Source organism: Aptenodytes forsteri, unplaced genomic scaffold, assembly GCF_000699145.1.
Source record: "Aptenodytes forsteri isolate BGI_AS27 unplaced genomic scaffold, ASM69914v1 Scaffold65, whole genome shotgun sequence".
In the NCBI taxonomy this organism is placed as follows: domain Eukaryota; kingdom Metazoa; phylum Chordata; class Aves; order Sphenisciformes; family Spheniscidae; genus Aptenodytes; species Aptenodytes forsteri.
In genome coordinates, this window is record NW_008795127.1 from 8,309,087 (window position 1) to 8,324,544 (window position 15,458).

Consider the following 15,458-nt stretch of genomic DNA (forward strand, 5'->3'; position numbering starts at 1 on the left):
CGGGCCCTGGTGGGCGACCTCGACGCTCTCTTCACCGCCCTGGGCCTGCGGGAGGAGAGCTTTGCCGTGGGGGCCCTCAGCAGGGTCGTCGCCGCTGAGCTGGCAAGCTACGCCCCGGCCAGGAACAGGAGGAGGACGGCCACCAACAAGGCCTCCGTCGTTTTCGTGGACAGAACGTTGGACCTCGCTGGTAAGAAATCCACTGCTGGTGGGGGCTGTCATCCCTGCGGGCCCACATCCACCCCATCCGCAGGGTTTCAGATAGTTGTAGGAGTCCTTGTGGCCTGGGAGCACGTGTGACACCATGGCGTGGTGGTTGCTCACACATCCTTGTTCCTCAGCGGTTCATGGAAACCAAGAGTGAAGCAGAAGGCTCTTCTGGAAACACAAGGGTTTGTTTCCGGCACTTCCATTTTGCTGCAAGCTAGAGACCTTAGCTGTGCCTGTGTGGCATCCCAAGGTGTGAAGGAAATGGTCTGCACATTTCAGACTGTGCCTTGTGGATTACTGCAAAGCATTTCCCAGTGTAGCTATGTGTCACCCTTAGCATTATGCCTGTCGAAACAGATATACATTTATATATGCACTTAACTATATCTGTATGCCTGAAAGTGTCTCTGTATGTGTGTATATATATGGGTTTTATACGCTATGCATTATACTTAGTCTTTGAGTGAAGTAATTGCACATGGCTGGTGGTGTTAACTTGGAAAACCTTATGTTTGAGTGAAAACAATACAGAATTGCTTATACAACATTTTCTGGGAAAGCAAATGAGCGTAAGAATGAACCACACGGTAAATTTGATACTACCAATTAATGCAGAATTGATGCAAAAAGTTGAGAAGTGTAGAGAGTGGTGTGAGTCCACTGGGAAACTGTCAGAAGGAGAATGTCTAGTATTGTAATCGACCTGCAAGCTTGGTAAGCGAGGTAAAGTCTTTTAAGCTGGTAAGACGTGATATCAAAAGGGCAGAAAGGGAGTGATTGAATGAGTCACCAGTAGGGTGCTGGGCCAGTGACCCAGAAAAAGTTTGTGTCAGGCTCTCACTTCTGGAATAACCATCTTTCAGAGGAAACAGTAAACTCAGAGAATAATTGATATGGGAGTGGCTGCATTCACTTACCCATCATATTATTGATAGATCTGCTCACATATACAATGTGTAGGCCTGGTTCTGTTTGCATTATCTGTAGTCAATAATTCAGGTCGTAATTTTGCCACCACATGTCCCATAGAAAGTGCTTGGCACAGCGTTGCACCTGCAGCTCATCTGTTTCTGAATTTTCTTCTGTTTCCGCCCTCCCCTCAATTTTGGCTTTGTGTATTCTTGCACTGCTATAGGGTTCATAGCTGTCAACAATGTGCTGAAGAGCAACTATGGTTCTGGGTGGTTAATGCTGTGCTGTGGTTGGGAAGATTGCTGGGAAGGCTGCAGGAGAGTGGACTTGGATGAAGAGCCTTGAAATGAAACTGTGAGAGGAGTGCCCGTTTGGGGTAGGAACCAGTGAAACTGGACAAGGATTCATGCATTCAGGTGGTGGGAAGAATTAAAAACAACAAAAGGAACCGGAAATTGTGGGTGACAGGGAGCTGCCTCACAAGGAGACTGTTGAGGAGGCATGAAGAGAGATAATTGGTACCAGCTTAAATCTGGGAAGTGAAGTCTGGGATCTTGTACTTCAGTAGGAGAAGGTTTTTCAGAGAAAACATCAGGGCTGTGGTGGGGCAGCTTTGGAGGGGATGCATCAAAGCTCTTGGAGTAAGGATGAGAAATTAAAGTATTCAATTTTTTAGGAATATATTCTCTTCAGTATCTGTAACTGAAACCAAGATCCCTTCATGCAACCATTCTTTTGTTACCAACAAATGTCTCCAGAATTCATTGACAGTTTCATTAAAGCCTTCCTATGCTTTGGACATGATACCATATACTCTTGCCATCAAGTACAGTGCAAACTGAAGGAATAAAAATCTAGTGCATTTCAGAGGTAAAGCACTATATGGACCTGAATTTAGTGCCACACAATGAGATTTGTTTCAGAAATTGTACAGTAAAAAGTACATGAAAAGAACAGTATTTAACTTGTGAAATCAGTTGTCAAGAAGTGGGAAATGGCAGAATTAAGTTGTACCTGAAACCCTAATTTTCTTAGGCGTATTCAGCCTTTTATCTACTTTCTCCCCTGGCCCCCTACCTCTGACTCCACTGCTTGGCCTTCAGGTGAATGAGTCTGTTGAATTTCAGCCTTACACTTTGTAAAAGCTAAAGCTTTCTGTCTGCAAGTTTCCAGCTTGGTATTGGCAACTGGGCCACCGGATTTTTTTTTCAAGCTATGATATGTATTTGTAGTCAGCAGTGTAAAAATAAATATTTCTTTTTTTTCACGTAACAGCTCGGTGCAGGTGGAAGTCTTTGAGGTAGACTTTCTCATTTGCAGCTCATTTCAAACAACTTTTTAAATCTCCCCTCTCTAAAGATGAAAGATTTGGGATTTGATTTGTAAATGTCTTATTGATACCTGAATCTTGGCCAACATGTGGGCTGCAGATATGAGAAGTGGTTATGTAACCATGAATTATGAGAATGCTTTCATATTCCAAGCACTTTCACAAAAACCTGGAAGTTCATTATGGGTAGGTGCTGGGCTACTCTCTGATTAAGTCAGGCTACTGCTTCGAACCAAGTGACTTTAAATCACTCTGAATAGGCTATCAGGAGGCAAATATTTTCTAACTCGAAGACCTGGATGGAATACAGCTTTAGGTAGCTCTAGATGATGTCTAAAGGAGTTGCACTAAAGGATGTCTTATTTTTGGCTCACATTCCATTCTTATCTAGAGCAAATAAGATGTTAGGCTAGAAAAACAAATAGTTTTCAGTAATACCAATTGATTTCTAATAGTAAAAATCAAAATGTCTCAAAGTGCCTCTTCTGGTGCTGCAATTGCCAGCAACTGAACCAAGGGAAAATACTGGTACTTAAATAAATATTAAGAACTTTCCACTTTAGTACATATTGGTAAAGAACCCCTGAGGCCAGTGTCAAGAAACTGTATTATCTTTGTTGTGACAACTGTTAAAAAAAATAGTCACATATAAAATGGCACATTTTTCTATCAAAAAACCCAGAAAGCATCTAAATTACTACATTAGCTTTCTAGGTTCCATGAAGCAAAGAATCTCTTCTGAGCTATTACTCTAAAATTTGGATTGAGGTATACTGAATACTTTTTATAATCTAATTTTTTTGTGTTCAGCATTACTTATGCATGCTATAATTAATGAATAGAGAGGAAAACATTGAATTAAGATAAATAATTCTCCTTTTCGCCCTGTATGGCATAACATTCAGCTGAGCTGTAACAGGGACCTTTTTATGGCCTCTGCTGCCCTCACTGCAGGGGTATGGCTTCAACTGGGGATGGCATGGATACTGCCTATCCCTGTAGTGTAGGTAGGATCTTATGGATAAAGCAGAGCCCCAGAAGGTGGGATGTATTTTTATGCCCTGGGGAGATCTGAGGCTTAGTACTTTGTGCTCACTTCTTGAGTTCTGATTGTATAAAACTTTGTTACTGGTGCTGTCCCTAATCTGTATGTATGTGTAGTGATGCTTTGTTTGCCTACTTATTGTTTTAAAGTTCGCTACCTTTGCTTTAAAAAGCAGAATAAATCCTCCCAGCTAGAGTGGTGGTCTGATAAGTGACACTGGTTAAAGCCAGAGCTAACTCTGGCACCTTAATTGCTCTTTATTCTTCTCCTCTAATATTTGCGCCCCTAAATATTTGCATTGTGATACCATATTGTAACCCCATGCTCCTTCCATGTGTTTCTTAGTCACCACCTTGCCAGCATTCACACCTTTTATGAAACAGTTTTTCCGGCTTCCCAGATTTCCTTTTTCATTCATAAGCTCATTGATACCTTTCAGATAGTGGTGTTCAGAAGAGCTTGATGCGTTTCTCTTTCCAGTCTCTTGATGGTTTGCAGCATTTGGGATGTGGGCTGTTGTAAGCGCAGGGAATAGTGAGGTCTTACCCACTGGTATGCGCAGGTGATTTTGAAACGCAGTACAGTGAGCAAAAGACAGAGAAGAATGAATAGCGGGGGGGATGCCTGTGCAGTTAATGTATAACTTTGAATAATAACCTTTGTATGAGTGTTGTTGAAGTTGGATATTTCAGTGCTGTCAGCAACAGCACTTTTATCTTCCTCTAGCACTTTTGCATGTGTTGGTCAAAATCACAGGAATGTTTCCTCACAGCCAAGGCTGCAAACTGGGGTTTAACTTTCTGTATCATCTCCTCACTGTCAGCCAGGCATCATCTTTGCATCTCACCCTTGTGCTGATTGTAATGTTTTCAGCCTTTTAACAGATGCAAAACGCATAGTTCAGGTGCTCATCAACGAAGTGTAGATACCATTCCCTTTCAGTTCCTGGGAGCAGCCACAGCGACAAGACGGTCGTGGTGTGTCGTAATCGTTTTACCACATAATCCCATTCATAGAGGAGGATGAGAGTGAAGACTAATGTAGGCCCATCCCTTTCTGGTAAAATCTGGTTCTGACTAATATATCTTTTTTACTATTTTTGTTTTAAACTGTTTGTTTGTAACTGTCTATTTCTTTCATTATATCTGTCACGTTTCTAATTTGGAGCGCTTACTCATGCTCTTTTTGATTGCAGCATCTTCCAAATTGATGCATTGGTGGATTGACACTAATGTCTTTTTAAAGGAAACAAAACCATGTTTTTTTCTTCCTTACCATATAAGCTGAGGCTTTAAAAACATAAATACTGAGGCGTGTAGAGTACAGTAGTGCTTTTTTTATGAGCCAGGCTGGGGCTTTGACACAGGAGGCAACTGATGCTTAAATTATTCTGGTTACTTGAGGTTGTAGACTGCAGCTGTGAGGAGTGATGGCAGCTGAAAATATTCAAGTGGTGTCAACTCAGTACTGTGGGTCAGGGTGCAGCCTCTGCTGTGGCTTGGTTTGTAAAGATTCTGCTATTGTGGAACAGGCACACAATTTTTTATAATAGGTTTTTAAATGCTTCAGACGTTAAATTTGTTATAGAGGCTTTACAGAGATAAGCAAATAAATGGAATGAGTTTTGCCTGTTTAAAGAAAACTGCAGGTGGCTAGGTCAGTGCAGGGGACTTGGAAATTACAGGAGCCTTGAGCAGATGCTTGTGTTTCTTATCTCCAAATTTACTACTCTTCACACATGTTGCAATAGCTGGCTGTGAGAGATGGGGAATCTCATATTTCTATGGCAGCACTCTGATGCTGCTGTGCTTGGCTGTGGGCTTCCTTGTTCCTACTGCTGGGCTGCAAGTTTTTGGGGGTTTTTTGGAGGATGGGGGTTGTGGCATTGGTTTTTTTTTTTCTTGTGGGTTTTTTGTTTGGGTGGCATTGTTTTTTTTTTTTTCTTGTGGGTTTTTTGTTTGCTTATTTTTAGATTCAATAGCCAGCATAGTGGGACAGATAACTGACTACTTTGATGTTCCTTTGTACAAAGGAAAACATAGTTCTGTCTTTTGGCAAGGTAGAAGGATGCTCTAGTTTGTCTTGAATGCTGCACAATGGTTCTTGGGAACATACAGGCTGCTTTCCAGCACTGTTTAACAAGATCAGCTTAAGCTAATGCTGTGTGAAAGAATATGGCAAAACATTGATAAGCTTTGGAACTGGAGCTCCAAATATGCAGCTTCTTTCAAGGGAATAGGGGTAAACATTTCTGCCTTCTGATATTTTAAACCCTGCTCTCACTGAGGTGATGCATTGCCTAGAGAAAGTTGCATCACAGGAATTGTCCCACTAGAGCCCTTTAGTGTAAAGTCTTCCTAGTGGTGTTCTTATTCAGAAAAGCGTTGGGTAAGTGTGCAGCGTTGAAACATCATGTAAACTGGGATGTGTTTGTCCATGTTTCTTTCCAAAATCACCAGTCCTGAACTAATTTACAAAATAGTTAAAACAGCAGATGTTAAGAAAGCTTGATAGTGGGGGCAAGAAATGCCTTGCATACTGTTTTGGTGCACACCGACTTATATTTAAACTTTAATTGAAGGAAAAGCCCCCAGTAGAAATTAGCTGGATTAGTTGTTGGCTAGTGAGCAATGCCTTTGTACGAGAACTGCTTTCTAATTCAAGCTCCTCATGTTTAGCAACTGACTTTATAAAGTCTTTCCATTGCCCAAGCTCTCATGTTGCTTCTGTGATATGCAATTGCCCCTTAAATCTGCTTTTTTGTTTGTTTGTTTTGGTTTTGAACCAGACAGTAGAACCAGTAGGAGAACATAAGAATTGGAGTACAAATGGTGTGATATAGGTCTGGTAATGGGCTTAGGAAAATATTTTCTTGTATGCATGTCATTGATGCCTTTTTGGGGGAAGGGGGGATGTAGTTAATGAGTTCCTGGCTGCCGTTAAAGAATCGGTTGGTCGACTTTGCCAATTGTGCCAGCTACAACCTGTATCAGATGTCACATATTTCAGTTTGTAAGTCTTAATGAGAAGACAAAGTAAAATTAGAACAGTGTGATATATGAGATTTCCTGTATCCTCAAGGCTGGATATTAGCCTGGCGTGAAGACTCCTATTTTGCATTGGTCAGATAAATTTTCCTTGTCACTTTAACACCTGATCTGTGTGCACGTTGGTAGCATTAAAGCTACCAGCTGCCTTGAACACCACTGGTCATGAGAAGCTGCTGGGTGGCCTGTTGACTGTCCTTAACAGTGATGAGGAGAGAGGACGGAAACCAGTCCTGTGGACCCTGCTGAAGTCAATGTGGTTGAAAAGCGACTCCCCTTGATTTCCTGTCCTAGTCTCATGAGGTTTAATTGTCATTCCAGCCTTGGTTGGTTTGCATAGTTGGTCGAGGTGATAGGGATTTTTAAAAGCTCTGGGAGATGTGTTCTGATTGATTTGATGAGGCAGAGCAAAAGTCATTAGTGTCTGCGGACCAGTGGAAGCCTCCAAGAAGTAGCAGTTCTGGGAAGGAGACTGAGATGGCACTTGCTAATTGTGGAAGCAACTTAAATACATTGAGACTTTCCCCCTCTGCCAAGGAGAAAGGAGGGATGTTAATAATTAACATGGGTTTATTTGCATTTGAGGTGTTTCCAGTTTAGCTGAATGCCTTGTCTAGCTAAATGTTGCTTACATGCAGCAAGCATGGAGAGATAGACATTGCTTCCAGTACGTGGGGGGGGGAAGTTCAGAAGATTACCATCTGTTTTCCATGTCTGTAACTTTGTGAGTGTTGATAACTGCAGCATGGCTGACAAGTGACTGACCTAGTAAGAAGAATGTAGGGATTTTGGAGAGCAGATGTCTTAGGGAGTTGCAAAGACAACCCAGCTCATTTCATCTGTACTTCAGTGGTCTAAATCTGTCTGGGGATGGTAGAAAGGAAAGTTGTTGTTGTTCTGTGACTATTACAATCTCTGGTAAAACAAATTGGTAATCTCAATCCAGCTGAGTGGCCAGGTGTCCACATTGCTGTACCACCACATGCTGGACACATGTGCCTTCCTTGCCTTCTGTGGATAGAGGCATTGCCAGTATGGAGTTTGACTTTACTTTTCTCCTCCTTTTTCATCCTTGCTTTTCTTTTTGACTTCTACTACAATTCAGAATAGTTGATAAACCATGAGGTGGTTTTACAACATGGATACATGGCTGCTGTAGACTTGCTGGAGACAACCTTCTGCTTATCTAAGAGTAGTTAATAATCTGACCCCTTTAATATTCTTGATGTAAGGGCCTTGTTTGGATTTATAGAGCATGTGAAGCTGACTTCACCTGTTGAAACAGACCTCTGTCTTTGGAAACGTTCAGAAGTGAAAACAGGGAACCACATGGACAGACTTTGATGGAGTGGGACCATAGCCTAAAAGATCTTTTTCCTGCCTCTCAAAGGTGGCTTCAGAAGTCCCCTTTCTCCTGTGAGTAAAGCCAGGAGAACGCTACGAAGCTCAGCACTGGTGTCCAGCCCTGTGGTGATAGCTGAACCATAGCTAAAGTGGCAGAGTACAAATACCTTCGACTTGTTCCTGACTTAAAGGCGATAAGGTTTCTGCTCCCCCTCTCTAACTTTTTCATCTGTAGTGTGTGTCATGTTTCTCTGATTTGGCTTGGCTCACAGTCTTAATATTTTGTAAGTTGGTTGTAGCGTCTGTGTTGAGAGTTGGTGAATGGAAAGAAGAGCATTTGTGTTTGAAATCAGGAGAATTGAAGAAAACATGCCAAAAGGAATTCAGAGTTTCTCTTGGAACATGGTCAAATTGACATTTTATACTATGTAACTTGGGTTGTTTTAGTCATTTCTTGTTGGTTTCACCAGTGCTGCCCTCAGTCCATGTAGGAGCGATGACCTTGACGGTGGCACGTTGTTGGTAATTGTTTATTTTAATATTATGTCAGCCTGTCTGGGTAGCTATGTATGCAACCTGCATACAGCCCTTTTAAGCACAGTCCTATTAGTTTAGAAAAGTATAGTTTGCATGTGTGCAAGTATATATAAATGTTTGTCTGCTTTTTTTAATAACCATTGCAAATCTTGTTTAACTAACAACTTTCTTATGCAAAGAGAAATATTTTGCATATTTAAGTGCAAAATCAGTGAATATCTGCTAGCTGTAAAGCTAAGTCTAATTTATGCCTTTTAAATGAATCTTTCTGAAATGTTATCAATACTTCAGACATTCCAGAAATTAATTTTACTTTTGTAGCAAAATATCTTTGAAAAACTAATTATGGTCTTGATGTTGTGACTATCAGTGTCCTTCTTCCCAAAACATGTGGTGGTTATTTTGCTCTCAGTTCCTTGTGGGTTTTTTGTTTTGTTTTTTGTTTTCCTTCTAGTTATGTACCTGACAGTTTTGGGGTCTCTTTTTCCCTAGGAGCAGTTGGTCATCATGGTGACAATCTTGCAGAGAAGATACTTTCTGTGCTTCCCAAGCTTCCTGGCCACAAGACCGATGTGATCGTTAACATGGTGGAACTTACAGCACTACGGACTACAGATGAAACTTGCAATATTATAGCACCTGGCTGCTTAGCACAACCAAAGTAAACATTCTTTTTTTCTTTCTTTTTTTAAGATGTTGAATATGTTTGTTATGTTTTTGTGAAAAAAAGAACAGGGAACAAGTCTTTCCTTTTAAACATAAAAATAATCAAGCTTGCAGCAAGAACCCATCTGGTCCTAATTCTGCTGGAATATAATCAGTTTGTATGTGTGCATTAAGTGAGCGGGCCAGATAAGACTCCCAAAAGTGGGAGGTTCTCAGGACCTTTTTAGATCTGGGTTGTTTAAATTGCTGTAGATTACTGTAATAGAAATCAGTACAGATTAAACACCAAAAATTCTTCCTTGTGACATTTCTTTTTCTGCCTAAGTAACAGGTCATAGAAGCAGGTAGGTCTTAAGTGTGGCTTTCTTTTCCCATAAGCCTCTTTATAAAGTGAACTGCATGCTGAATTCTTGTTAGAGTACCTGTTAACTTAAGGTTTTATCCCTGTTTTCAAACACAGTACCTGTGGAGAAAGATAATTAGGCACAAATTTAGGTATACAGACAGCTTCATGAGGGCCTGGTTTTTGCTCAAACAAGGACAACCTAAACTTTGTACAATTGTACTTAGCTATGTATAATTTGCAGCTAAGACATTGCTTGTAAAGTGCATCAGATTTGATGTTTCACTTTCTAAATTTAGTTGTCCAAACTGAAACTTTCCTGCAGCTTCTGTTTCTATGCATAAACCAGGAAATACACCAGGTGCTGGTTTCACTCCACAAAAAAAAATTTTGCTCAGCATTGCTCTAGAAATTCATGCAGCGCAAAGGAGATTAAAAGTTCTTTCTCTTTTGCTGTAATGTTCCCTCCATATATTAGAAAAGGGTTTTTCAAGATGGGCTATCTAATATAGAGTCTATTCTTCTGTTTGACTCCTTTTGGTACTTCACACCTGCACTCTACTCCCTCTTTTCCCCCCCACAAAGATTTCACAGAAGACTTTCCGCTGTTCCAACATATGGTCTTTATTTTCTGAGAGCCTCCAGATCCTTTGTCAACTTCCATCTCCCACACATGCTGTAACTTAGTCCTGTTTCTAGGTTTCACATTGCATAACTCTCTTCTTCCTTAGGAGTTGGAGAGGAAACATTTCCTCATATAGGTGGACTCCATTGTAAGTTGCTGCTGGGGTGACTAACTTAAATAAAATTTGTTCTGGTTTTCTTCTCATTGGCTGCTTTCCAGCTGATCTCAGAAGTAGAAGTGAGATATCCTTAAGATCCATCTGCACAGCAAAATGAAGAGGTCATTGCCCATGGTAGACGTGCTGTGGTAGCTGTTGTTTGTGCTAACTTTGAGTAGCTACCAGAAATAAAGATAATTTCTGGCAGCGTGGACTAGGAAAAAAGATAGATATTTATTGCCCTAATTTTGTTGACCTGTGCTACTACTCCATTATTCCTAACATGATTGACATTGAGGAGACTAAAGTTAGTGCTACTATGCCTTCCCATGCTAAAATTATGAATTTGGTCTTCTCTATAGTCCCATTTTTAGGAATAGCCTGCAGAGTTTTATTGTGTTCTAAGGTGGCTAATAGTATATATACCGAGGTTTGTTTGCTTATTTGCTAGCTAGTGGGAAGGTGCCTCTGTTAACAGTACAGTTAGACAACATATGTTGCAAAGTCTGCTGTGGACACAGGTGGTTAAAGAACAACAAGATTTGGCTACAAGGTGCTCAGCTGCTACTCTGCAAGTACAGTAAAGTTGGATGACAGCAGCTGATACCTGGTACCAGGGCAATGGTGTCATACCACACCAGTCTGTAACAGCTTCCACAAAATACCCTCCCTCTGCAAAGTCATCTAATAGAATCTGTTACACTGGAAATTTTTAAGAACAGATTAGGAAAATAGTGATTTAAATAGGATTGATCTTGCCTTGGAGCAGAGCAAAGGGACTAAATGACCTCTCAAAATCTCTCCTGTGATCATTGTTCACAGCTGAAGAAGTGATGTATGCCTGAGAATAGTCTTCAGACTCCAAAGAACGCAGCTCTGCGATGTTCAACCCTGCGTCTTTCACTTTTTCTCCAACTATGTAATGATTAGGAGTAGTTTGTAACTTAAAATAGACGTTTCCAAACAAGCTTAAGACAATTGCTGAAGAGTACTAGAAACCATAACAGTGTCTGAACAGGTGGCTGAAGGTGGTAACTTCCATTCTGTTCAACAGGACTGTGTTCTTAGTATTGGATTATAAACATCAGCATTAATCATCTTTGCTAGTGTAAAATGGTTGAAGTTCTTCTGAAGCACTGAAGTGGATTTAAAGTTCCCACCAGTAAGTTTCTGTGTCAATTCTGTAAGAAATTCCATACGATGCTCTCAGTTCTTCATCAACATGGTTATTGCCATTGGTAGCCGGCTCGGAAGCGTTTCTTGTAATTGAAAACTTGGGTCTTGATTTATATTTGTAAATGATGCATGGCAAGGAGTGTTCCTCTGCTTGTAAATTTTCCATTTACTCTGGCGAGTGAAAGTGCCAGCACCTTTCCCAGAGGCAGGACCAGTAACTTCAGTTACACTCAAGTGGAATGTGTGTGGGCTCTTTTATGTGAAATTTTGTGATCAGACTGTGGTGTTTCACAGACTCACATATTCAGAATATTTTTCAAATGTTTTCATTATTTTCTCTCAAGTAATATTTGAGCATGCTGCGGTGGGGGGAGAGAGAGGTCTGCTCCCTCCACACAGCTTGCTATATTTAACTTTTCTTATGGAATGCTTCTCCAGCAGAAACATCTGGGCTCAGTTACAGAGTTAGCAAACAGAATTAATGAATAATTTATGGCACGTGTGGTGAAATAAAGCAGGGTTCTTTTCTCAAATCTAAGGAAATAATGGGCTTCTTTAAAGATTTAGATGAAAATGTAAATGCCATATGCTGCTTAAGTTACTGTACTTTGAAGGTACTCTCTTTGTGAGGAAGGGAATTTCTTTTAAAAAAAACCCCACTATTTTAGAGTTCTTAATTTTATTAGTATTAGTAGCCTCAAAAATGTTTCAGAGTAATTGTTTGCCCTACTGTAGTCACTGGCATATTGCTGCTCCAGTGTGAATGTTAGTTGAGTTATGCTCTTTGAGAATTGTGTCAAAATGTTTTATTCATTTTTATATACAGATGCATATATATAAAAAGAATGAAACAGTTTATAGACATAAAACTAAGGAGAGCCACTCTGGATCAGAACTATTAGTTTCTGATTAAAAAATACGATAGCCACCCTGTCCTTCCAAACAAATGATGCATAACAGAAGTGGAAATTGTAGTGAAAACTTAATGGCAGAGGTAATTTAAAAAAAAATTATATTGATTGCAGCTCTCTTGCTGGTCTTTGTATTTTGATAACCTACACAGTGTTTTTGGAGGAATTTCTAACAATTTCAGCTTCTGATTTTAAGTGTACATGCAGTGGCTTCTACGAGTTGTCTGCTTGGATGAGCATCAAGCTCTCCGTGTTTGTGAGCCATTCATAGTGTCCATTTGATAACATTTTGGCCACTTTGTTTCTCAAAGCACCTATCCTGTGTTTTTAAGATTGGTATTTTATGACGTGGAAGCATCCTGCTGTCAGTAATGGAGGAGTTGATGGGGGTTTATCTTGTGCTGGTTTCCACCTCTTGCAAGCCGGGAGCCAAGGTGTGTGGAGGACCCGTGGCTCCCTGAAGCCCCAAGTCAGGGTTCACATGCCTGTGTCCTGGCCACAGGTCTGTGGCATGTGAGAACAAGAAGTAAAGAGTTATGTGATACTGAACTGTGGGCAACTGAAGAAATATGTACGTTTGCTCTTTTTTTAATCTGCTCTTTTATTACCCAGGAACACTGTTGATGTGCTCTTGTATTTTGCTGAATAAACTGAATACTTAATTCATTTACATACATTTCAAGAACTCGCCGAATAGAGATTTCTTCCCTGTTTTTCCACTCTTGCTTCCTTTTCTCCAATCTTTGGAGTTTGCAAGCTGCTTGGAATTCAGTGTGGTGATAAAATCTCAGAAAAAGACCAGATTTTTATTTGAAATATACATCTATTTAATGCAATATACAAAGAACCGTTGCATTCTTACAGCAAGCATTTTTCCATAAAGATGCAAAACTATAACATAACACACTTCACGTTTGGGCTGCTACGCCTAAAGCAATTCAGTGAGCAATATAGCTGAGGTGTCTGGCCACTTTTGACAAAGCAGATGGAGCCACTAAATCATCTGAATTTGCACTGGGGGGCTGGAATAACAAGTTCAGAATGAGGTGATCTTGTTGATGGGTGTGATGCAGAAAACATCGATATGCAAGCCAGACGTTTGAAACACGGCACTTGCAAAAACTTTCCGTAGGTCTTTGTATGAGAGGTGGAAGGAGAGGTGTGCTGGGGTGCGGAGAAAGGGAGCTGGTTAAAAATTAGAACATTCCTGGAGATGTAATAGTAAAATTTCAAGGTCTTATGTTAATGGCAGTTGAAAATGCATACTTCTCCCAATCCTTCTTAGTTCTGAGGTTGTTAATTCCTATTTTGGACTGATTAGTGCTTTTGTTTGCAAGTGCTAAAACTGTTACAGTTTGGGTGGAGGAGAAAGCCCCACTCCAGCTGTACCTTTGCTCTTGTGCGTGATGTGATGATGCAGTGCTCTCCTGGTACTGGTGGAAGTTGGACAATCCTGAGTGTAGAGGAAGGCCATGGCGTGAAGGGACTTCTATTCCGGTCCTGGCTCTGCTGTTGGCTTGCAGTGTGATCTTGGACAGGTCACTTCATTTCTTTCTACTCCTGTTTCCTCTCCTAGTCCTTGTCCAAGGAACTTGTTTTTTAAACCAGTAAAACAGGGAATTTCTCAGGATACAAGTTTGCAGACCACATGGCAGAAGGTGGTCTTTGGGAGGGTACAAATAATGTTGCACACGATTACGTGGGGAGTTAAGATGTCAGGACAAGCAAAGGCATTTGTCTTTTTTTCGGTACTGTGTCCTTCCCACTCCTACGTGCAGTGCTTTGTTGCACTGAGGAGAGGGGACTGTTTTAAGTTGTATCCCCCAGCCCCCTTTCCTGTGAGCTGATGGAACAGCAGTTCCAAGGATCCTGTAAAACACACCACTGCAGTATTCTTTGAACAATCACATGTATGATGTGAATTTAAAATGAAAGATTATTTGTGCTTGTATGGCAAAGAAAAGAGCAGCAAGAATTAAAACTGGAAAGGAGATTAAAGTCTCCCTTTAAGCTGGGTAATAGACTTTTTTTGAATGGTTGATTCTATTCTCTTGATTTTTTTTTCTTTTTTTTTTTTAACTGGGGAACAAGCATCTGAAGGATATCAGAGTGATGTTTTTCTTAACACTGAATTAATTACAAACTAAGCTTTGGGGGGATGGTTCTTGGATCTTTGTGGTATTTTCAATTTTATTTCTTAAATGTTTCCTTTATGCCAGCTGTAGATATTAATTAAAAAAAAACCCACAACTTTTTTGCATGCATAAGTTTATAAAAGCTTGCAATAAGAAGGTAATTTGGGACAGTGTTATTCTTGAATGAGCTGGGAATTTATGGCATAAATTAGAGTAATTTTACTTTCTGGAATGTTAATATTAAAAAGGAAACGTTAATACTACAGTAAGAAAATCCAGATGACGCGACTATATTACTTCTTATCCACTGAAAGTCTTGCAGAGGAGGAAGGGTAAACTAAAACAATGGATGGCAAGACTCTTTCAGACGGGGAGAGGGAGAGCTGCGTGCTGTAAACCGCTTTTGGATCTGCTCCGGTATATTGTTGGTGGTTCAGCAGCAGCAGGGTGTTGTTGGAGCTCCCTGTGTGTCCCTGCTTCTGGGGTGCTCCTCCAGCTTTTCCGCTGCTGGACACTTCCCCCTGCCTGGAGCTGCGCACTCCTGCTCTCCCGGGACCAGGCCTCCTGCCTCTGCTGCAGTGCCCTGCTGAGTTCTGCTCTTGAGCATTGCTTTAAACCAAAACTTAAACACGCTCCTCCCCCCCAAAAAATACCCAACCAACAAAAAAAAAAAAGCGCCACCACCCATGTACAGCCTTTTCCTATCTGCCTTTCTGAACAAGGTGAGCAGCACTTCTATGGAGAAAAGGAGGTCTTCACTGCAGGATTTATGAAAAGCAGACATCACATCGCATTAAAAAAAAAACCTGAAATTTTTCTTCACCAATGACAGGAGAAATTACAGCCCAGCCCTGTGCTTTTAGGACTCATGCAGTGCCACTGAGGTCCATTTTCAGGGAGATGAATTGGGCTTTACAGGGTTTTTCTGTTGATACCTTTCGCCTTTTCAGCAATCCAGCCAGGAGATGCTTCTCTAAATGGTGGATCGGGCAGTAGGAATGCCCCAAACACAGCATCCCA

The 15,458-nt window shown here is 40.8% G+C and overlaps 1 protein-coding gene across 1 annotated transcript in view; it reads left to right on the top strand.

Annotated features, from left to right (window-relative positions):
* The window catches only part of SCFD2 (sec1 family domain containing 2), a gene marked incomplete at its 5' end in the record, with an annotated part of 205,655 nt that continues 190,197 nt past the window's right edge, over nucleotides 1-15,458 (top strand). Inside the window, 2 exons of the mRNA XM_009277460.2 lie at nucleotides 1-190; nucleotides 8,918-9,086. Of these exons, the coding sequence (XP_009275735.1) occupies nucleotides 1-190; nucleotides 8,918-9,086 (359 nt within the window). The remainder of the gene's footprint in view (nucleotides 191-8,917; nucleotides 9,087-15,458) is intronic.